This window comes from Molothrus aeneus, chromosome 1 (genome assembly GCF_037042795.1).
Source record: "Molothrus aeneus isolate 106 chromosome 1, BPBGC_Maene_1.0, whole genome shotgun sequence".
NCBI lineage: Eukaryota > Metazoa > Chordata > Aves > Passeriformes > Icteridae > Molothrus > Molothrus aeneus.
This window is the reverse complement of record NC_089646.1, coordinates 5,798,689-5,821,294: the sequence shown is the minus strand read 5'-3', so window position 1 is coordinate 5,821,294 and position 22,606 is coordinate 5,798,689. Positions and strand designations below refer to the sequence as shown.

The window sequence follows — 22,606 nt, the reverse complement described above, 5'->3', positions numbered from 1 at the left end:
GTTAAATTATTTACCTGCTGATGGCTTTATTGTGTCATGTGGGGGACTAAGGGCAGGAGGTCTCAGAGAAACGCAGCCTGAGCTGGGGTTTCTGCCAGGATCAGTCAGCCCCCCTCCTGCAGATGCCTAAGTGGCACAGAGGCTGGCTGTCACCCTGGAACTTGTCACTCGTTGACAAGGTGTGACACAGACTCACCTCCTGTGCGCAGCCCCAGCAGCTGGGGCAGAACAAAGGGCTCAGTAAACACTTCTGCCTTTTGGGGCTGAGTGCCCTGTAAGAACATCACACTAGACAGGCAGACTGGGCTCAAGGTCTGATGTCCTGGGCCTCATAGACACTGAGGAGGTAAAAATCACCAGCAATCCTTGGCTTCCGTCTCTGGGACAGCAGATCTGAACCTGTGACTTGAGCATGATGCCTAAATCATTTTAAAGTAAGCAGTGCCACAGGTTTGACATGCTCCTTCCACCTGGAGGAGTGATGGGATTTCAATCCTGCTCACCCAAAGCTCACAGTTGAAGAAGAAAATCTGGGTTTAACTTAAAAACCACCTTCAGCTCACTAATGCACCCATTTTCTGCCTTCCCTGTTTCTCACCAGCCTGGTTTACATCCTGTACTCTGAAGCTGCATCAACAAAGAGTTCAAATCCTCCCTTTATTCACTCTTCCCACTAAATAATGGTAAAGGGCTGAGGATTTGTCTAACAGCACTAAGCAAATGTGTAATTAGTATATAATTACTAATATATTAGTAATTTTAATTATATTAAATATTATATTATTAAATATTATTAAATATTATAATTTATATTATTATGATATATTATGCAATATGATTTATATAATATATATTATATAATATATATAATATTATATACAATATTATATATAACATATATAATATTATAATGTATATTATTAAATATTATAATTACTAATATATTATAGTATATAATGTGCACCACAGTTATATACTAAAGCCACTCAATTAAGTCATCTTAAAAGTCTAAAAAATAACTGGCATGAAGGAGAATACATGATAGGAGAAGCACTGTGGCACATATTTCTGTCTTTGCTGGAAACAGCCTTAACCTCACAAAGCCTTGGCGTTTTCTATCCAGAAAGGCTGAAGGAATGAGAAGAACAGCTCAATGATTGTATGCTCAGGGACAGAAACCAAGATCCATACACTCACACACTAAGGGAAGCTAACTAACATATAAAATTGATCCATAAAATGAATGTAGATATTTAATTGAAAATTAATCAAATACAGGCTACCCAACACCCTTCTTTGCTAGTTTCACCCATTATGACTGAAAGTCAGATCTTATCAAGGATTTCAAACTGCTTTGGTTGGAGCATCTGCACAACTCCTCCTTCATCCTGGATTTGTGTTCCATAGCTGCCCTTTCTGCAAAGGCAGAAGGTTTTTGGTTCAAATTCTGCAAGACCAGACTTGGATCTGAGTGGGTTCTCATTTCCTTTGGAGTGGATCTGAGAGGGTTCCCATTTTCTTTTGAGAGCCACCAATGTCACCCTGAAACACATCACAGGTGGTGTTGCCCTCCTGACACAGATTTACACAGCATTAGATATCTCTGCAGAGGATTAGGTCATGAAGCTGTGTGATATTTGGCAATGATTTACAAGGCTGGAGTCAGAACAGAGTTGGAGACAACTTGTTTAAATGCTTGGATGTTGGTTTTGAAGGTATCCTTGTCAAGTTTTATTTATAGGAGAATTACCAACGCAGGGACTTGGCCATTTGGACTTGATTAAAAGTGACCCAGAAGGTTATTTTTAGGAAAAAAATCAAGCAGTTTTCAAAATTGGTGCTGACTGCCCCACATAATCACAACAAAAGGTGAAGTCAGCTATTTCTGTTATTTTTTTTTTTACTGTTGCAAGGCTATGCATCCCAGAGCTACTCCAAAGTTCTGCTTTGTGCTATGCTCAGAATCAAAAATGTGCTGGCACCCAGAAAACACCTCTAGGGTCAATGTAACCTCCAGATTCAGAATAAGTCACACACACATTTCTAATCTTTTCAGTACCTGTTTGCAAAGGGTTTTGTAGGTTTTTGTAAAAGCCTACCCCTGAAGCAGCACTGTAATGTGGTGAAGACAGTGAATCCTAAGGATTCACTATTGCTTGGAACCATTTCCCATAAAACACCCAATTTGCTGTTGACCTTGAGCTTTCACCTCAACTTCACCTTTTCCACAGCAGGTTATAGGCAAGCTGTGGAATCCCTCATCCTCCTGTGCACTTCTGAACCAAGCAGATTTATCACAGCTCCCATTTCCCTCCAGCATTTCCCCTGGAGGTCTTTCCAGAGCTTGCTAGATCTTACTAAAGCTTTCACAGTTTTCCATTTTAACTTAACCAGGGAAGAGTTTCCCTGTGTTGGGTCTAGACTGTTCCTTATCCCCTTGGCTTGCTGCTCATTTGGTGTCCATGAAGTCCTCAGCAGAATATTTGAGCTGTCACTGGAATTTTCTGCCTAACCTGAAGTCCAGTGCACAACCTGGCCAGCACTGAGGATCCCTGAGGGGGAGACAGGTCCTCATAAATCAGAATAAATGAGACACAGGTCTCACTAACCCCATGGACTAGGATGTGATTCAATTCCTTTCCTACATTAACTCTTCCCTTCTGCATTCCATCATCTGGACGCTGGATCATCTCAGCACAGCCAAGAGCCCAGCCTCAGCACTGTCAGACACTTCCCAAAATTTATTCCAGCCCAAAAGAGTGGAAACCCTGAAAGAGTCAGCATTTACTGCCCAGCTCAATGGCAGAGTTTGCCAGCAAAGCTCAGGCTCCTGGCAAAGCCTTGTGGATCCTACCTAAACCATTCATCTTCTTGCTATCATAGACAGGCAGAGAGGGTGGAGCTCTCTCTGATCCTGGAATTCAGGGAAGATTTTCGCCCCTGTTCCCAACTTTCTTTGCCCAGAGATAGTTTTATCTTTATCTGCACCTGGTAATTTTTATATTTTATCTGGTGATCTTCAAGGATCTGTGATCTTTATCTATCTATAAGAATATTGTGTCAATAAATACAGACCCGTATTTCTATATCCTCACATATTTCTACATTCCCACATTATTTCTATATTCCCACATAATTCTATATCCCCACATATACCTACACACAAGTTTATCTGTATAAATTTTACAATAATTTCCATGACAGATGCCTGGGGTTGGGTGAAGGGAGAGATAAATGAGGCCCCACTGCTTTCATAGTTGCCATTTTCAGTCTCATGATCAAGGGAAAAATAAGAGCTTTTAATTCTGGTGCACTGGGCACTGGAAATACCAGCCCTGGGGGTGAACAAACCTGTGGCTGGTGTTTTGAAAGCCAATCTCCTGGTATCTTTGTGCCTTGGTGGCATTAGCTGGGGTCTGGAGTGTCCCACTGTATGACATTCATATGTGTTTCCAGGCAAAATCAAGAAGAATCAGTGAATTTAGAGGGCTAGAACACAGGGGAGAATCTCTGATGAAAGGTTAGCCTCACTGATAGCTGTATAAATTATATAAATAAATACATAATATAACTCTGATGAGAGTAATTTCTGAAAGCCTTAATAATTTTGACAATCCACTTCAAAGTCTTGCATAGGAAAGAGAACATTTTTTCAGTAATTTCCAATTTCTTGTCGTAATTTCACTATTTTGCAGAATTTCTGTCATTCTTAAGGTAAGAAATATGACTTATGTATGTGTCCAGGTGGTACCTGGAGGATTGTTAAATTCCCAATGTGCTCATGCTGGTCTCAGAGTCATTCACCAGTTACAGATGTGCAGCATTGTCTGACTATTTAAATTATTCACCACGAACACACAGAGATAAAATTCTACAATAATTTTATGTGCCTTCATTATCTGACAGTGACCTAAGCAATCAGAGTTGTAAACCAATGTAAACCCAGTAAAGCCACCAGAACAGAATTTTAAGGTGGCAGAAAAACAATTACAAAGTAAGGAGTGTGGTAATGCAGCACAAGGAGGGAAAAAAGCCTTTAATTAGAAGATCATAGAGGTTTTTTTTTTTCCAAGGATTGATTGCATTTAGAACAGCAGTGAGTTCCTCCCTACATGAACACATTTTAATATCATATTAGCAGCCTCCACAGACTCCCATCCATGGGGGGTGACAGGGAGTCAAGGGCACAGAGTTTGGGAGCAGTGCTTCACCCAGGGCTGGTGAGGTTCCTACAGCAAGGAAAAAACTGGAATAAATAAACTGCTAAAAGGCTGCTCCTCTCTCTCTCTTTTTTTTTTTTTTTTTTTTTCATGCACATGATTTCAGATAACCTGGGAGCATCCACTGGACCAGGCTGGAAGCAGACAGACCTGAGCAGCACCATCCTAAGGCAGGCATGTTTTAATTAACCCCTGATTACCACTGAGGTGAATTAATAGCAGAGCCCTGAAAGCAAGGAATTCTGCCTAAACAACAGCAAAAATCATCCTTGGATAATCAAATAAATCCTAAAACCAACCAGAATCTTCACTAAATGCCTGCTGCTGCACACGTCTGAGACCCTGGTGAGTCTCTGTCTCAGGGAGAAGGGGAGACCTCCTTCCTGGTATGGGCAACAGCATACACTTCATGCAGCCAGGGATTTCATCAAATTAACCTGCTTGCTCAAATTAGAGGGGAGGGAACAGCAGGAAAAAAAAAATAAAAAAAGACATCTGAATGGAAGCACAGCAGCTGAGCTGAAAGCTCTGGCCACTTATTTAAATAAGCAGTTCCAGCTAATGCAGGCCCCTGGTGCTTTCAAATAGCTTTTTGTGTGCCCCAGAAACACCTGTCTCTCCCTCTCTAATTGTGCCTTTTATAAAAAATAAAAATAGAAGAAATAGTGCTTGGATTGCTGTGGGTGCCTCTTTTCAATCCAGCCTGGCCTCTCCTGTTGATAGTGGAGCCTTGGAAAATGTTAAAGATAGACTCTGAAAATGTTAGGCTTTGTGTTTTCTCAGATCACTGCACCTGCGTAAGCAGCATGATAAATGATATAATTGTTAGATGTGATGATTGTTTAGTAACTAAATATAATTATTGTATAATCATAAGAAGAATCATGAGAAACTATGTTGGAAATTCAAGGGGGCTATGCTTAGCTGAAATCTATGTCTACAACAGAACAATATAAGTTTAATAATTAACATGAAAGTTATAAAACACAATCATCTCAAATGTATGGTCAGAGTCAGATTTGAGTTGAATACTCCTGACACCCAGAGCTCTTTATAAAAGCACCTGCATATAATCTCTTATGTGATTATGTGTTTCTGAACACTAACACTGTCTTTTTCTGCCAAGGATAGGATCACTTGAAGACCTCTTCACTGTCCAGCATCTTTCAGAGCCAGGCCTGAAGTTAAAAGTTTCTCCCTTTGATTTGAAAAGGAACAAAATTCAGTCTTACCCCAGATACAAGCTGGAAAACCTACAGGGAAATGGGACTTTGCAAATAAACTGAAATACATGGAAATACTTCTTTTGGCTCCCTGAAATATGGTTGGGAAAAGGGAGCTTGTAATGAGGCTGGTATTCCTTTCAGCATCCACCCTTTCTGAGCAGATTTTTACTGTTATTTTATTTTTTAAAATATCCCTTTGTCCTTTCATTCTGACACTGCATTTACTGCCATACAGATGCCAAACTCTATGATTGTACCTGCCAATCCAGAAATTGCACATTATGAAAGAAAGGCATAAAGTTAAAGGAAAGTCTTTAAAAATAGGACACTAGAGAGACACTAAGGTGACCTAAATTCCCATCTCTGCTCCCTGTTTCCTTGAATCACAGCCCTCATGTTCAGGTAAAGACTAAAAACTTGTTAAGGCTGCTCTGGGGTTGCTCCATGGCCTGGAGGTGAAAAATGTGTCTGGAAATGAGCTATCAAGGGCTTCCCTCACTGCAGCAGTTCATTACTGCTCCTGGAGTGCTCTCATGTATTATAACATGATGGGCTACACGAGTGCCTAGATTAATTATAAACAAAAATTATTTCCTGGAAAGCCCAGTGCTACTTCCTATTACTCAGGTTTAAAAACTCATTTGCTTCATACACTTCTTTTTTTGTTGGTTTTTTTGGAGTTGGAGGGTTTTTTGGGAGGGTTTTTTTTGTTTTTTTGTTTCTCCAGGACTTTTCCACCTTTTATTTTTTTCCCCTTCATCTACTACTCAGACTAAGGCTATAAAATTCTGTTAATATTCCATGTTCTCAGCTTGTCTCCAGGTCCTCATGTCCAAGCTTTTCAAGGCAATGTTTCCTTTTCAGAGGGCAGCCTTGTTGCAAACAGCATGTGCCACTCTTGTTGGGTTAAATGCTTTTAAATAAATCATTCCTGCATCCTAATTGCTTCCTGGCGGTTTCCTGAAGAACCTCTTTATGTCTTGCTGTTCTCTTAATCTGTCACCTCCCCTACACCTGCTCAGGCTTTTCTAACAAGCTCCAGTCAATTCCCAGGGCAGATGGCTGAGAATCAAGAATTAAACCTCAGCTAATTTCCGAGGGCGAGTCAACTGTGAGCTGTCATCCAGCGAGGCAGCAAACTGACTATTGATCTGCACTTTTCTCCCCCATCACCACATACAAATGGATTTTCAGCTTGTATCAATTCACCTTTTTACTGCAAACAGGCACCTTTGCCACACCTTGACATCCAGTTTATTAGCACTGGGTAGGGATCACGGAATGACAGGATCTGCTGAGCTGGAAGGGATGCACAAAGATCATGGAGTCCAACTCCTGGACCTGCACAGATCACCCAAAAAGTCACACCTTGTGCCTCAGAGCATTGTCTAAACTCTGTCAGGTTTGGTGCCACTTTCCCAGGCAGGCTGCTAGGGATTCCTGTGAATTTTGGGGATCACATGATGTAACTTGATCAGACAAAGCTTGGCCAAGTCCCAAGGGCTCCCTCTGCAGTGGCTGTGCAGGTGCAGGTGCCTTGAAAAGTCTGGTGTTTCTGTTATGATTTAGAGCAAAACAATTGCTTCATCAGCAACTATGTTCTGCTTCTCATCCAGATGCTGTGTGGAGACAGCCTGGATTCAGGGCAGCTGGAGAGAAAAGACTTTCTCCCCTAAAAAGAGGTCTCCAAAGCCACCTCCTGTTTCATCCCAGGGAGCTTTCCTGATGCTGAATGCTGCAGTCAGGAGTGGACTTGGTTATTATTTATTTTGTGAAGGCAGTGTTACCATGCCAGGGGTGAACACAGTGACCCTGGCAGAGAACATTTCCCTGGGGCTCAGCCCCATGGACTTTGCTGCATTTCCATCCCAGCTGGTGGGAGTTGAGGTGCTGAGGTGAAGGCAAGTTTCTTTCTGGACAAGATTAGAATGAACCCTACTTAAATATGACATATTGACAACAACAACAAAAGCAAACAAAAAACCCCAACAAAAGCCCCAAACCTAAAGAAAACCAAAACCCCAAACCAACCAAACCAAGCCAGCAAGCAAAACCAAAAGAGAAAAAATCTGTTTGTGTTGCCTCCTCAAGGTGCTGTTCTGGATTTGCTTGTTTCCCTAAAGCATTTATTTAACCAGATGTTCCAAATCAATACGAAAAAATAACAAATTGTTGTGGGAAACAGGAAAGCCTTGGCTTGAAAATCAACTCAATTTGGTTGGGTTCTTGAACCTGATTGATCCTGAATTGCATGGAGTATGTCCATATTGTATTAAATCTGCCAGAAGGGAGAGGGACTCTGAAGAATTGTAGGATCCCTGACTTCTGCCAGGAAGGATAATGTACAAGAAGGAGTACATACCAAAAGTAGGAATGTTAACCTTCATTTGCCTTAGCACAAACATCCCAAAGTCAGCCATACCATGGTAGGAGGTCTGCACAAAGTCTCCACACCACCAAGGCACAGCTTTCAAGTTTCATCCCAATTCCTCTCATCTCTCCCTCACTAATAAAGAATCCCTGTCCCTCTGCAGGCTGCTTCTACCCCTTCATTTCTTCCTTTTCCCTCCCCCTCAGGAGGAGTCTCTTGAGCTCCTGACCATCCTGGATGGTGGGAAGATGTTTTTTTGATCTGCAAGCTGGGGTTTCAAAGGTGCTGGTCATCAGGGAGAGGAACTGTGGGACAGTTCCCCATCCTCCTCTGTCCCTGGAGACTTTGTGAGACTCTGCACTGGTAAACACAGCCAATGTGTCTCTCCCAGCTCAGCTCTTCCATGCAAGGGAGAACATCCCTGTGTATGGAATTTGGCAGCTCCGCTCCCAGTGATGGAAAGGGTCAAGCAAGCTGCATGCAAGAACTCCAGGATTTTATTAATTATTTTCATTTTAAGCATAGTCTTCTAAAAAAGGACTGAAAAGTGCTCCGTCTTTAAATAACTTTGAGAAACAAAAATGTTTGGTAAATCTAGCTCAGCAAGATCTGAGTGGAGATGGGTTTTTTAACAGCACTTTTGAAAGTTGAAAATCTGCTTCAGTAATTGAAATTCTTCAGCATTTGCAGTAATTATTCATCTCCCAACCACTTTGCAAGGTGCAGGCAGATGGTGAACTGGGCTTACAGTGGACTTTTCTCCTCACCTCTGTTTTCCACCCCTTTTCCTGCAGCTGCAGTATGTTTTGTCCTGCTGTGCCTTGTCTGAAACTCAGCTTGTGCTTCCTCCTGGCAAAGCTTGGGTTCTCCCCTTTTAGCACCCATGTGGTAACAAACATGAGGTGCAAACCAAGATAAGACCAGACATTAGGATGTTTTAGCATGTGCTGTGTTGAGATAAAGTGTGGGGTGGCAGCAGGGAGATTTACAGCCTCGACTGACCTGCTAACACACATTAGAACCACCTTTCTTCATGCAGATTTTTTTTCTTGTCACTTATCCTCGATTAGCCAATATGTACTAAAAGAGCATTTTTTTTTCTCTCTCTCCTTCTTTCTTTCTTTTTCCTTTTTATTTTTCTCTTCAAAACCAAGCTCCCTGGCTTCTAGAGAGGGAATCTCACTCCTATTGGTTATCTGTGAGGTTTATGCCATCAGGGAGGCTCAGAAGAATGTGCACTGAGACAACTTCAAAAATCCTACATGAGCATTTGTTGTGAGGAACTGGGAAAAAGCCAGTCAAAAACTCAACTCTGAAGTTATAGTACCCTGCTGTACCCATGGACTTTTGACAGCTCACAGAGAACACTAATAAGTTCTCTCTTAAGATGCTGCTTCAAGTGACAAGACATATTATCTTTAATTTGCCTCGGCTGTATTTTTGTCATTCTGCTCCTCTGTGCTTTTCTGAACAGAAACTCGACAAAATTCACATGCTCTTAGGGTAATGTCCCAAGAATACAAATTGGATTTCAGTGCTGTTTGGGAACGACTCATTACAGCAGATTGTGTAATTACTGGTACAGCAAACAGAAATCACCTTGTTAATCAACAGGGAATACAGATGGAAAAAAACAATTAAAGTAATCATAAGCCATCAATATTTACTTCACACAGCAAGTTTTTAATTGTCACTTAAAGACAATCCGACACAAGGGCATAATTTAATTCAATTCAATTTTAACTAGGGAGAGAAAGACTGTTTCAAAATGTTCATCTCAATTTAAGGATTGGCTGCTTTTTAACTTGTCTGACAGTGAAGTATTTAAAGCAGAAATCTTAGAGCAAGTGCTTTCCAGGAATTATCTTGGAAAACATAATATCTTTATTTTTGTTTAAGTGTTCAGGGAAAGTGATGGTGCATTTAATGCCTGAACATCCATGAGTAGATCTCAAACAAGCAAACAGGAAATTTGGCAGCAAACAGGAAATTTGGAAAGCTGCTCAGTGGGGAATGCAAATCTCCAGTTACCAACTGAGCAGCTCCAGGCAAACACCAGAAACATGCTGTGTTAGAATCACTCACAAAAGTTATTGAGGAGAGTGAAAAATACATATAATTTCATTTCCATAAAAGCATCTACAAAATCCTGCCTAGTTGATTTGTTGAATATTTTTTTGAGATGCCTGGCCCTCAAATCCATTGCTGAGCCATGCTTGAGCTATTTTGCAGACAGATCCACCACCCAAAACTCTTGTGAGCCCCTCCCTCCAAGGCAGGGGAGATGGAAAAGGGGTGGAAAGAGCAATCTTCATCCCTGATGAAGAGAAACTAGTGGGGCATCAGGGCAAAAGCTGAGAATTAGAGATGCTCTCCCCTCCCTGCTGCAGGACACAGTGCAAGGACCACCCATTGCTGGAGATGGTTGGAGGGGAAGGAGGCTGCCAACATCCATAACAAAGCAATTGTTTAAGAAAATAGCCTTCTCTGCATGTGAAGACTTGAAAGACAGGATAATCTTAGAAAGAATTGGTGGAGAAACCCTCATCTCTGAAATAAGAACGGGACAATCAGGCTGGGTTTTTGTAAGCCTGGATTGAGACTAATTTGGTCAATTAAACTGAACACAAAAGCTGCAATGGAGATGATGGATTTGTGATAATGGACTTTCGTGGAGTGATGACATTAGTCCAGGTTTAAGAGGATTTCTCCGTGAATGCCACAGGCAATGAAACTTGACTGTGACTTTTTTTCCTGAGCGTTCTCACTAATGAGTTGGGAGTTCGCACCTCTTTCCCATGAGCTTTCTGTGACAGCTTCTCTGGGGTTCCAGCCTCTCACCTCTGCCTTCAGTGCATGAGCAGTGAGTGAAGAAGCTGTTGACTGCAACACCTCCTGACTCTGAATGATGCTAAGCCCAGACTGATGTCTTTCCCAAACTGACCATGCAATGGAATAATCCATCCGCTGTCAGCAGAGACTGGGACATAGCTCAGAATTAATTGGCTGAAGCTCAAGCTAGATAAGCTCAAGATAATATTTATAGGTCAGAGGAAACAATTGAAAGGAACATCAAGCATGACACCAGCCTGCACAGCTGGTGGAGTCTCTCTGCTCCTTATTTCAAAGCCCAGCTCTGTCTGCTTTTGCAGGACAGGCTTGGTGGAGAGCAGTTCCCACAAACACTTTGGGTGCCACTTGTCTCCAGCCCTGGCCAAGTTCAGGCTCCTCACTTAATCTGCTTTGTTCAAAGAGGTTTTGATTGAATGGATGTTTGGAAAATATCTGTTCTTTGTGGAAATACTTGCCCATGCATCCAAGGAAAGAGGATTGTGCATAAATGTCACTCCTGATGGTGATGTTGATGTCTGTCTACACTTCTATCTGTCTGCACAGATATACTGCAATCTGACTTTCCCTCATGTGGAAAGAGCTGTGGATTGAGGGCTACCTCTGCAGTTCATGGAGCACAGAGAGCTGATATTTGCAATGTAGAAGGGCGTTACTTTTAGCAGTACACTTCTTTTTCACAGGGTAACTCGTATGGATGTGCATTGATGTTTGTTCAGTATGCCCAACTTCCAGCAGACATCTAAAGCATCTTCCCCAGGTGCCCTGAGCTGAAATGAGCCTGCATTTTGTGGTTTGATTAACCCTTTCTCTTTCCTCCCAGAGAAATCTGTAGCAGAGTTGTTGATAGGGCATTATTGTATTGCAATGTATGTGAAAGCACTCTCTGCTCCCCTAGCACACTTCTTTGAGATGCTGAGAAGCCCATTACCAGAGATCATCCTTTAGGGATTCTACATCCAGCGAAAATAGCTCAGTTTGTGGATTACTCTGTATTTTGATGTTTAGGCATTGCAAAACAGAATTTTCTTTAGTAATCCACAACTGTCAGATGGAGACTGCTGTTCCACTGGCCCAAATCAGTGTCAAAGGTCTTTCACAAGGCAGGATATATAGAAAAAAAATAAATTCAGAAGAAATATGCTTATAACCCCTCTGGGTTCAAATCCTATTTAGAAATAGTGAATACATGCAAATTTTGAGCTGGTTTTATGAATTATTCAAAACAGAAAATAGATTCAGAGTTGCATTTGTACAATGAGAAAACACAGATGAGAGATGGTTTCACATGTCCAATCAAAAATCGACCACTGCAGCTTGAATTTTGAATACTGATACCAAACCACTAATGAATAATTTGCAGATCAGGAATTTTTAAGTGAATAATTTTAAACAAATAAATTTGAGAAAATCAGACAAGTGGTTCATCTGCTTCTTTTGGAGCAGCTAATTCACCCATTCACTGCCTTCTGCAGCTCAGTTGCAGTGATTTGGTTCTCAAAGCACCAAAAAGAAAATGTAAATTGAAATAAAAAGTGTGCTGGAAAAATTATAGGATATTACTGTGCCAATTCAGAGTGACAGGGTTAGCAATGGGGTAGGAGAAAAGCATCTGTTAAACCTGCTAAAAATATAACACCAGGTTCTCATAATCTGCACTGGGAAAACATTTTTAAGAAAAGAATAGTGCAGGGGGAAAAGATTTATTCACTGAGAACACTAAAGAGCAAGTGATGGCCTAGAGTCAATCAACAACCAAAACAACTCAAGGGTGTAGCAACTTTTTGGTTGGACTGGGAGCTTGCAAAATGAACATTTAAGTGTGGGTGGAACATTTAAATGTGGGTTGAGATAATGAAACATTCTGAGTCACTAAGAAGGCTCTGGGGTTTATTTTCTGGGGACAAGGGGAGTCCCAGGGCTGGTGTCCTCCCTGTTTTATGCCACAGGGGATGGTGAAGCCCCTTTCCCAGGCCATCTGTAGCTGCTTCTCCAATCTGTTCTTGTAAACTCCACCATTAAAAGGCAAACATGCACCTAATTTACATTTGGACTTTGTGTTCTTGTGTGGCTCCTGTTCCAAGGGGGTTTGCACACAAAGGACAGAATTTAGCTTTGTGGTTTACTCCCTTTGGTGTAAATGTTATTCTACAGGTGTATAGCTAATTTCAAACTGCAACAGATTTCCAAACTGCCTCAGTGAATTGATCCTGCACAGGGTTGCTCCCATCAGGAAGACCTCTGCTTATGGTTGTGCCATTATTCATCCCTCATCTGGCCCTTCCAGTCTTCAGAAGCTCACTGAACAAAAAATTCCTGGAAGCCCATCCAGTACTTTAGGTAAGTCCTATTAGTCCCATTTTGGAGATGGAGGAACAAGAAAAGAAAAGCTATGTCACCTAAATCACAGTAAGAACAGTTTTCAGAGCTGGGCCATAACTTAGGAACAGGTAGATTCCAATTTTGTGGTTAAATAATTAAACCAGGCCTTCCTCTTCTGCTGGAGCTAATCTGAGAAAAATGAGTGCCTTCCCTTTAAAAGGTTTCTAAGCATATATGCAAAGAAGAATTTATGGCCTACAATTTATGTAAAGAATTTCCTTTTCATAAATCAATTTATTAAAGCTCTGGAGAAGTTTCCAAAGGCTCTGATCCAGCAGTGCACTTAAACATGACCATAACTTCAAACAAGCAAATTGTCCCATTGAAGTGCTCTCCTGGGCTGGGGCCAAAGAAAGTGCAGTTCTTCCCTGGAGTCAAGGTTCAGATGTAAAATGGGGAAAAATAATTTCTCTGAAGTTTAATAAATTACATAATCATGGCAAAGCTCTGCCAGCCTCCCACATTAATACCTGAAGCTAATAAGAAGTGGCCTCAGGGAGATTATTGCCTCCTCATTGATACACTGAGATGGAATGTTAGACTTCATCTGGAGGACGTGGTGGTGCTGACTTTTCCCAGATTTGGCAGATCCCACATCAATTCAAAGAGAATCTTTGAAGGAGCCAAATCTGGTACTAGCAACACTCCCAGGGCATGAGCTTCCTTTTGTTCAGACTTCTGAGGATTATCCTTAAATCAGTAGAAGTAATCGTGATGGTATTTCAAGGATTTGGAGTATTTTGCGACGTTTTGTAGTAGTGAAGACGCTTTGCCAAGAGGACTTTTCACACCTTCTCCTGGACTCCTGCACTGGTAAATATTTGGGAGCCAGAACTGAACATGCTGTTACACACTGCTGGCACCCTGGCCAGGAGCTCGGCCAAGGACAGCTCCTCTAATCTGCTCAAAACTGCTGTGCCCAGGTCATGTGCAGAGCAGGCTGAGGTAGCTGGACCCTGTGCTAGCTGGGAGTGTGGAATGTGGGAATCCTTAAATGTCATTTAGTGTGGCAAAAAATGGTGCAGTTAGTCCTCAAAAGTAAGCTCACCTCTCCACAGCCAAAAAGATCCTTTAAGCAAGTAATACACAGACTATAGTAAAGCTATGAAACACAAGGCAGTTAATAAATGACACGGTTATGAAAGTTTCTTTTAAGTTGTACCAAGAGGGGAAATCCTTAAAATCAGAGGGTTTTGGGAAAGCTGCAAAAGGCAGGCCTCAGAAACAGCAGAACTGCAATTAGAGCTATGAAAATTACATGAGAAGTAGAAAGTAAGGACAAATAAAACAATGATCTGTGTATTTACACTTGGCTAGAATAAATCTCTAAGCTACAGAAAAGTATATCTAGCAAGATATTAGGAAGTTTTCAGCTTAATAATGGAGCTCTGTGCATTGTGTTTTAAGGCTTACAAGCAGGTATTGTGCTCAAAATAAGCAAGCATTGTTTTAACCAAGGGTACATGTGCTTATAGTGGTTGGATGGAACTACTGTCAATGTGCTTTTGATTTGTGTGATTGGTCAAAAAACTTTTAAAGTAAATTGTAACATGAAGTTCTTTGTCTGCTGCCTGGGATGTGAGCTGCTGGCATCTTCCCATTGTCATAACCATGTAATGAGGCTGATGCTGGAAAATAAACAGCAGTTCCTCAGCAATCCCATCCCATTTGTAGAATTGTACATAAACCCATGGGCAGCAACAGAATGAGATGTTAAATGCTGAAGGAAAGGGAGAATTCCTGGGGATGGGAAGGGGATGGATGTGCCTCAGATTAGCAGGGTGACACATCCACGTCTCCGCTGACAGCGTTCCTGTTTGCTTTGGGTTCTGGGGATGCTCAGTTACACATCCAAACCTCCTTTGGGCTCTGCCTAGGGTTGATGCTCAGAATCAGAGTGACAGCTGTCATTTCACAGAGGCAAAGCTGCCAAACTTAACAGCCCTTTCCCACCCACTGCAAAACCCAACATGAGAAATGTTGTAGTTCCAAAATGGTACTCACATCTACAATGAGGAAGTCCAGCCAGCACCAGGCATTGGTGAAATACTTCTTGAAGCCATAAGCCACCCACTTCAGGAGCATCTCCAGGACAAAGATGTAAGTGAATACTTTGTCAGCATATTCCAACATGGTTTTTATGTTTTTTCGATCTTCAAGGTAAATATCTTCAAAGGCCTGGAAGTACAAAGGATTGGTTAATAACTGCTCCTGAGCCCTGTTGGAAAGCATGGGTGTTGCACTGCAGGTCTATATTTGATAAATTATCACGTACAGTCTGTGATTTCTGATGTATTTTAACATTACAATTAAAAAGAGTTTTCAGGTACAAACAGAACTGGCCCTGACCTGAGAGACCTGTTCAGCTTTCCCCTACAATGGACACAGGCTTGGCTGTCTCTCTCCAGGCTCTCCTGGCTGTACTGGCTGGACAGACTTTGAGTGTAGGAAAAGCTTCTGCATCCTAAATTTGGAATGTGAACCCATGAGCAGAGTGCCACCCCAAAATGTCCACATTTATCCTGCCTCATCTCCTGTTGGCCGTGCCAATGCTACCCAGGTACCTCAGATGTCCCAGGGCACAGGATGTCTATATTTAGGAGGCAGAATATGACCCTTGCATTTAGCCAAATAGATCTTATTGCTAATGATGACAAATTGGGTTATTAACCTGCCTGTGTTATGGAGTACTGGAGTTCCCTGGCTTCTGTTCAGCCATCACATTTCAGGTGGCTACAGCTCTCTGCTTCAAGAAATGCTCATTATTATTCACTTAGCAGAACAATAATGTTTTAAAGGTCAAGGTATCTATCTCCCCATCTCATCTGTCTCTCCAACTAATCTCATGCAGAGCATTATGAAAAGAGTTTCAGTGTCTGTATCAAATACGAGCAACTGAATAGCTCCTTTAAAATATTTAAGATATAAACCAATATGTTTCCCAAAAGAAAGAAAATGATGTCTCATAATTTAGCCTTCACTTTATAACTTAAGTCAAATAAAAGGCAGGATCCTGGTGTCAGGTTTGCCAATATGCAACCTGTTTTGAGGCTTCTAAGGCAAATTATGCTCTGCTTCCCCAGCTACTTTTGCTGTTACACAAGCTGCTCCCAAGTCCCTGTAACCTGGATAACCCAAGCTGTGACATATTACTCTCATCCCATCGTGTGACCCAGAGCACTTGGCAGCAAGAAACATAATTTGAGAGGGTCTGTGCTAATCATCTGAATTATCTGCATTTACATATTTCCAGATCTGTAGCTACTTTCTGAGAAGCTTCAAAAAGTTAGCAAACACCCAGTGCCTGGAGATACAAGAAGTGTGGTACTTGTCACTCAGGCAGTCACACTGCTCTTTTGCCTGCCAGGGAACAGTAATTAAACTGACAAGAAAGCTTTGGCAGCCCGTGCCAAAGCTTGTCTATTTGTCCCCACACTTTGGGGTGACGTTTTCGCTGCAACCCTGTCTCCTATCTTGCCTTCAAAAATGATATTTCAAGGGTGTGAAAGAGCTGTTGGAGAAAGCCTGAAAACAATGCACAGATTGGAGTTTTATCACTTCTCCTAGGGGCTCACTCACTTTGTCAGATGACTTGCTGTACTTTGCAATTACTGCAAAAATAACAACAAACCATTTAAAGTGATTTCCTCCTCTCCCTCTTTTGCTCTCCCTACTTTCTATTAGCTTGTCCAAAAGTACATTGTGTTTTGTCTACTAAAAGCACACTGTCAGTCAAGGAAGCAGCTTATTAAGGGATGAAAAATGTGCTACCTGGACACTTCTGTACTTCTGGACAAGCTATGGATATTACCCAAATGACAAAATTCTGGTGCTTTGCATTTTTTCACGGTGACAACAGATGAAACCCCTGCCATATAAAATATCAAGAAGGGGTTTTATTTTTTTTTTCTGCTTTGCTTTGTGTGTTAAAAAAGATTTAAGCAGGATACCTGCAGTGTTATCCAAAATTACTATTAAAAAGTAGGCTTCCAATTTGGGTGCTTATGGCTTAAAATCTTAAGAAAGGTTTTTGGATCTTCTGCAGTAAGCTGAAGACATATTTTGATGGTTTAACCACATACATATATATATATATATATATATATAGGCTTAAAGGTATATATAGCTCTTCTCCCTTAAGAACTTAGGGTGTCCCAGAGATGCAGCCAGATGAGCTCAGTTTTTGGAAGAGAGCAACCCAGAACACCAGGAAAAAAAAAAAATTGAAATTTGTGTGTTGCCTCCAACATCTCCAGTCCAAATACTGAAGCACGGTGCTGATATGTGAGAAAATGCAGGATAATTTGCCCTTATACAGAACTGCATTGGCTAAATTGAAAGCTGCAAAAACTAAATGAATGCATGCAATTTAAATTAAATGAGCTTTATATTGCAGTCTTCAGTTATCTAAGGCACTTTTAATTACATATGTAAGGAAGTGTATTCATCTAAAGCATATTATAGCAAGCGACATTCCCCCTCTAAAATGTATTCAAAAATTAACATTCTGATGCTCAAGCTGGTGCAAAAACTGTCAGAGTCCATTCATTTCAGCAAAGCTGTGACAATTTTCAGAAGCCTACTATTTACCCAAGTTTTTCAGCTTCTTATTTTTCATAATAAAATAAAACCCCCTGGGTGACATTTCAGCCCATCTCTGGTGGACCAGGAGAACAGTAAATCCATTTCCTTCCTTTTTTGCATCAACATTTATGTATTTCCACCTTCACCTCTCCCTTCAGAGACTTTCTTTGAGCTACATAAAAACTCAGTACTTCTGTGTTTTTTTCCTCTTTTTTTAGGCCACTGATAATTTGTGTTGCTCTTCTCTGGAGTTTCTTCAATTAGCCCATGTCTTTCCCAAAGTGCAGTGCCCAGAGCTGAAGCCAGTGCTCCAGCTGAGGCCTCCTTGATGCCAACTGGAGTGGAAGAACAGCATAATTTATACAGTCCAGTGGGGTGGTGGGCTTTTGTGCAGGGCTGTGATGGAGTTTATTCTATTTTTTTCCTGCTCCCTCTCCAGTTCTTTTTAGTAAATCTGCTTCCTTACAGCCATCCTTCATCACACCTTCCTATTGTGATTATTCCAGGTGAGGGGAAGCAGGCAGCTTTCTAAGATGATGTTTGCCTCCTGCTTAAGGCAGATTTACCCACTTGGCTGAAATCAATCCTGACCTCTGGAAATGCATGGATAACCTGTCCAAACCTGGCACTGCCTGCAAATGTAATAAATGTGTGTCTGACTCCATCACAAAGGAGATCACTGGTGACCACCAGACTAAAGCCTGGAGAACTCTTGATAGAAATCTCTGCTCTAGGTTGAGATATAAACCTGGGAGAAACCCCACCAGTTCCAGGGACATTCCTGATATGCAAAAGAGAAATATAAACACATCCCTGTGAAGAGCACAGGGCTGAAAATGCACAGAGGATAATTCCAGAATGCAGTGGGATCTCAGGAGGAGAGGATTCCCTGTCAGAGTCCTGGGCAATTGCAAACCAGTGTCCATAGACCCACGTTCACCTGGGCACAAACAGGACCTGTGCAGGGAAGGTACTGAGTGTTAACCTAAGGTGCATTCAAAACAGGAACACAAGCTCCATGGATAGCACTGATTCACTGCCCTCTCTGTCTTTTATAATTTTGATTTGCTGGTTACAGAATGTGCTAAAAAAGGGAAAAAAAAAAAAAAAGAGAAGAAAAGGAAAAAACAAAGCCACCCCTGGAGCAAAATGCAAGCCTCCAGATGGGAACTCTCATGGAGAAGCAGCTATGGGATGTTGAAGCAGCAGTGCTGGCAAACTTCCTCACACAGACTTCCTCAAGGATTTTCTTTTCAAAACATGTGCAAGTCAGAATTTTATGTCACAGCAGAAGAAAATTCCCCACCATATGGTATTGGCAGGTGAAATCAGAAAAGCTGACAACCTGTTTTAGCCCCAGACTAAAATGCTTTGCTTTGAGAAATGACCACTAAGGGTTCCTAAGATCTTAGAGACAGCTAAACTGGAGAACACTGGAGACCCATGTCCACTTATAACCAGTTAGGAAATGCTGTCACATTTACCAGGGCTCCACTGCTCAGCAGGATCATGAAGATGATGAATGTTTCAAACCAGTTGTGCTCTACGATTCTGTAGCAGGTCTTTCGCAGCCTCCACCAAATTTTGCCTGGAAATTTTGTGATGTCCACTGAACAGCATGGGAAGAATCTCACACAGACTGTAAGAAATAAAACAAAACCAAAGGAATTGTTAAAAAAAAGCCCATTTAGTTCTTAAAGCTTCTAAGGAAAGTAAAATAAATAAAAAGCTGCTAAGGAAAATTTCTTTTAGCAATAGATTGCTGTACACTGTCTTTCCTTCCTCACAAAACCTCTCTGCTCTGCCTTCCATTTCCCTCTCTCACTCCTCTATTAAAAAACATTCAAAATCACTTAAAATGTGTCCCAGGGAGTTCTCCCAATGATTTTTGTGATGCAGAATATATTGGCCATGAGTCACCAGTGCCCTAGGTCATTCAAAAAGTGTTAACTGAGCTCAGGCAGCACTTCTGATCAGGACTAATAACTCTGGGAGGTTATTAGTGATAGCTTCCACATCCTTTTGAATGGAGGAAGGTTATTTTCTTGCTAGTACAATACCACTGGAATTACTGATTAAAAGTGGCAATCTGATGAAAGAGAGATGATGAGAGGAGGTGCTACAGTGCAGATGGGACCAATGTGCTGAAGAGACTCAGGCAGCAAAAGCAGGAGCAGATTTTGATCTATTGGACTCTCATTAGCTTAAATAAGGCATTAGAACAATCTTGGAATTACTCTGAGGGAGTTAAATCCCCTTTGATGTCACAGAAATTTAGATATCTGCTCCATAGCAGGATCCCCAATGATGCACTTTCTGACCTCAGTGACAAATAGTGTGTGATAGCTAAGTGCTGTGCTGGTAATGGGGCCCACATAAGGATTTCTGATAGGCAAGACCATGGCCATTTTTAGTTTCCTTAGCAACACTCATTTGTTGTAGCAAAAAGATATTGTCATTGGTAACAGACAGATCCCTCTCTCCCACTTCAAAAACACCAATGTGCATTTCCTTGTGCTGGGCAAGAACTTAAAATGGTGTGAGAGGACCCTGGGAGCCAGGAATTGTCCTGGCCAGTCAGTCTTACATCAGATAATCTCAAACTTCACATTTGCTGATGAGAATGACCCTCAAAAACTATTTTATTTTCAAAAGCAGGCTTCTTACCCTACATTTAGTCCATGTGTTGTATAGAAGAGACTTAACTGTGCAGGTTTATTAGCCTAATCATGAGAAAAAAAGCCACAGGCCAACTGCTTCTGTAGCTGGAATGTGGCCAAAGTCACCAACATGTCTTGAAGCACACAGCCAGTGGTGAGAAGTGACAAGGGAGGATGGATGTCTTCCCATGGCGATGCAATGCAGTTTTTTTGTGAGTAGAAATAATATTTAGGGGAGGCAGCTTGGGGAGGAAAGAGGGCGAGTGCCAGGGTACAGAGAGAGCAGATGCTGCTCATTCAAGGTGGCCCAGCTGAGGCACCTCAGCCGCTGTGATATGGAAGGAGATCAGGTGCAGCTCCTGGGATGTTGGGATTCCCAAGCAGCTGGAATTGGGGATGTGCTGGCACTGGGCTCTGCCAGGAGGAAGAGAGCTGCTTAGTCTGCTCTGGTGCTCCTGGCATTTTCTGTGAGTTTTTATTGCCCCAGATCCCTCCTATGCAGCAGCAGAACTGTAGGATCCTTCATAGAGGATCTACCCGCAGGACTTTTCCCCCCACATTTCTGAGATTTTGGCCAGGTGTGGGCTCTTGGCTGTGGTAGGTTTTGGTGTGGGACTAAAAGGACAGTAAACCATTATAAGGTTATAATGGTTAATCTTATTATAAGGACAATAAACCATTAATTATTATTAAATAATTACATTATTTATGTAAAGGTAGTCATAGCACATAACAACTTGTTCTCTAAATGCCTGCATCACACAGACCCACAGCATCTCCCAGTTTACCACTGTATTCTGGAACTCAGAGAAATTCTGGGCTCAGTTGGAATACACTGTATTTTTCAAACTTTTTTAGAAAGGCTTAATATTGGGAGACGATAGAAATATAAGAACCAGCTCTCTATCCCTTTGTAGGCCAGATACCACTTCAGCAAAGGCAAGAATTATCCTTCTAAGCACTTCAATCCAAAACACTAAAGAATCAAGGCAAGCGATAAAAGGACATCATATTAGTCACTACTTTTTGTTAAAACCAGTACAATGCTCACAGCTGGCAGTGCATGTGGGTTTGGGTGTATTTTAGGAAGTGAGTACACAGAACAGACTTCACAAAGCAGATTCTCTGCTGAGAGAGGCCCATCAGGAGAATCCCACCAGCACAACATGACCAAGGGCACCGTCATCTGCATCTCAGCAGTTCTGCCAGAAAACTCTTGCACTGCTTCTCACCCCACAGCCCCCATGGTCACCACCACCTTTCAGGTGTCTGGCTCACTCTCTGGGTTTATAATTCAGGGAGATTGCCCACCTCATTGTCACCCCAGCTTTGAATCAGGAAGATCAAAGGCTTGGGCTGAAATTCCTCACTTATCAAATGAATGGCTTAATGAGCAGGTTGTTCACTCTTTAAGTGTGGATTTTTTGTGTTAAGCAGAAATCCCCCCTTGTACTGGAAGTAGCCACTGCTTGCATCTCTCCTTGCATCAATCTCCTTCCCAAAACTAATTTCAATTTGGAAAAAAAAAATCAGCTTTTTTTCTTACTTAAAACATTTATACAGAAACACCTCAGTCTTTTCTCATAAGTTTCTACCTAGATGGTTACTTGACTTTTTAGTCTCTTAGACAAATGCTTAGCCCCAGCCAATAACAGGTATGAAATGCTCTGCCATGCTCCTACAGAGTATAAATGCTCTGTAAATACTGTTGGAAAAGGTTAGAATCTCCCAGGAAGTGGTTTTCCCCACTGTAAGAAAATTGGATGAATCATTCCCTGGAGGAGTTCCACTACACAGGGAGCCTACATGATTACCTGAACCCAGGCACAGCTAAAATTAGGAATCACCTTCATTTTAGACACTAATGAACAGGGCACCGTGGCTTCCAAAGTCACTTCATTTGTGATGGGAAATACTTACAACACCAGGTTATTACTGATTCAGTTGGCTTCCATCTGATAGTCTACAAGTACAAAGAGGTATTTTTAAAGAGAGAAAGCCAGGTAGAACCACTAATTTTTTTTTTTTTTAATGCTCTTTGATTGCTTTCATGCAATTTCAATCTGAAAAAAGAGTCCTAGTTACTGACAGTAATACCTTGAAAAATCCAAAATAGCTTATCAGATGAGTCAGCCTAAAATCACAGTGCTATTAAATGGCATGCTTTTGATTGGGTCCAATTCAGAAATGTTTAGACCAGATTCTGCTACAATTGCTAATGTCAAGCAGTACTTCCGTGAATAATTGTGCTGTCTGCAATTCAGATGAAATGCTGCTTTTAACTATTCACAAAGAGAAAAGGGAAAGAAGAAA

General features: G+C 41.5%; 1 protein-coding gene across 2 annotated transcripts in view; it reads right to left on the bottom strand.

The window, feature by feature from the left end:
• The window catches only part of LOC136557178 (sodium channel protein type 5 subunit alpha-like), a 177,022-nt gene that overhangs the window by 24,890 nt on the left and 129,526 nt on the right, over positions 1-22,606 (bottom strand). For both annotated transcript variants that reach the window (XM_066550788.1, XM_066550798.1), the window contains exons 19-20: positions 19,118-19,272; positions 15,054-15,227 (exon numbers count right to left, since the gene is read on the bottom strand). In XM_066550788.1, coding sequence (XP_066406885.1) covers positions 15,054-15,227; positions 19,118-19,272 — 329 coding nt within the window. The remainder of the gene's footprint in view (positions 1-15,053; positions 15,228-19,117; positions 19,273-22,606) is intronic.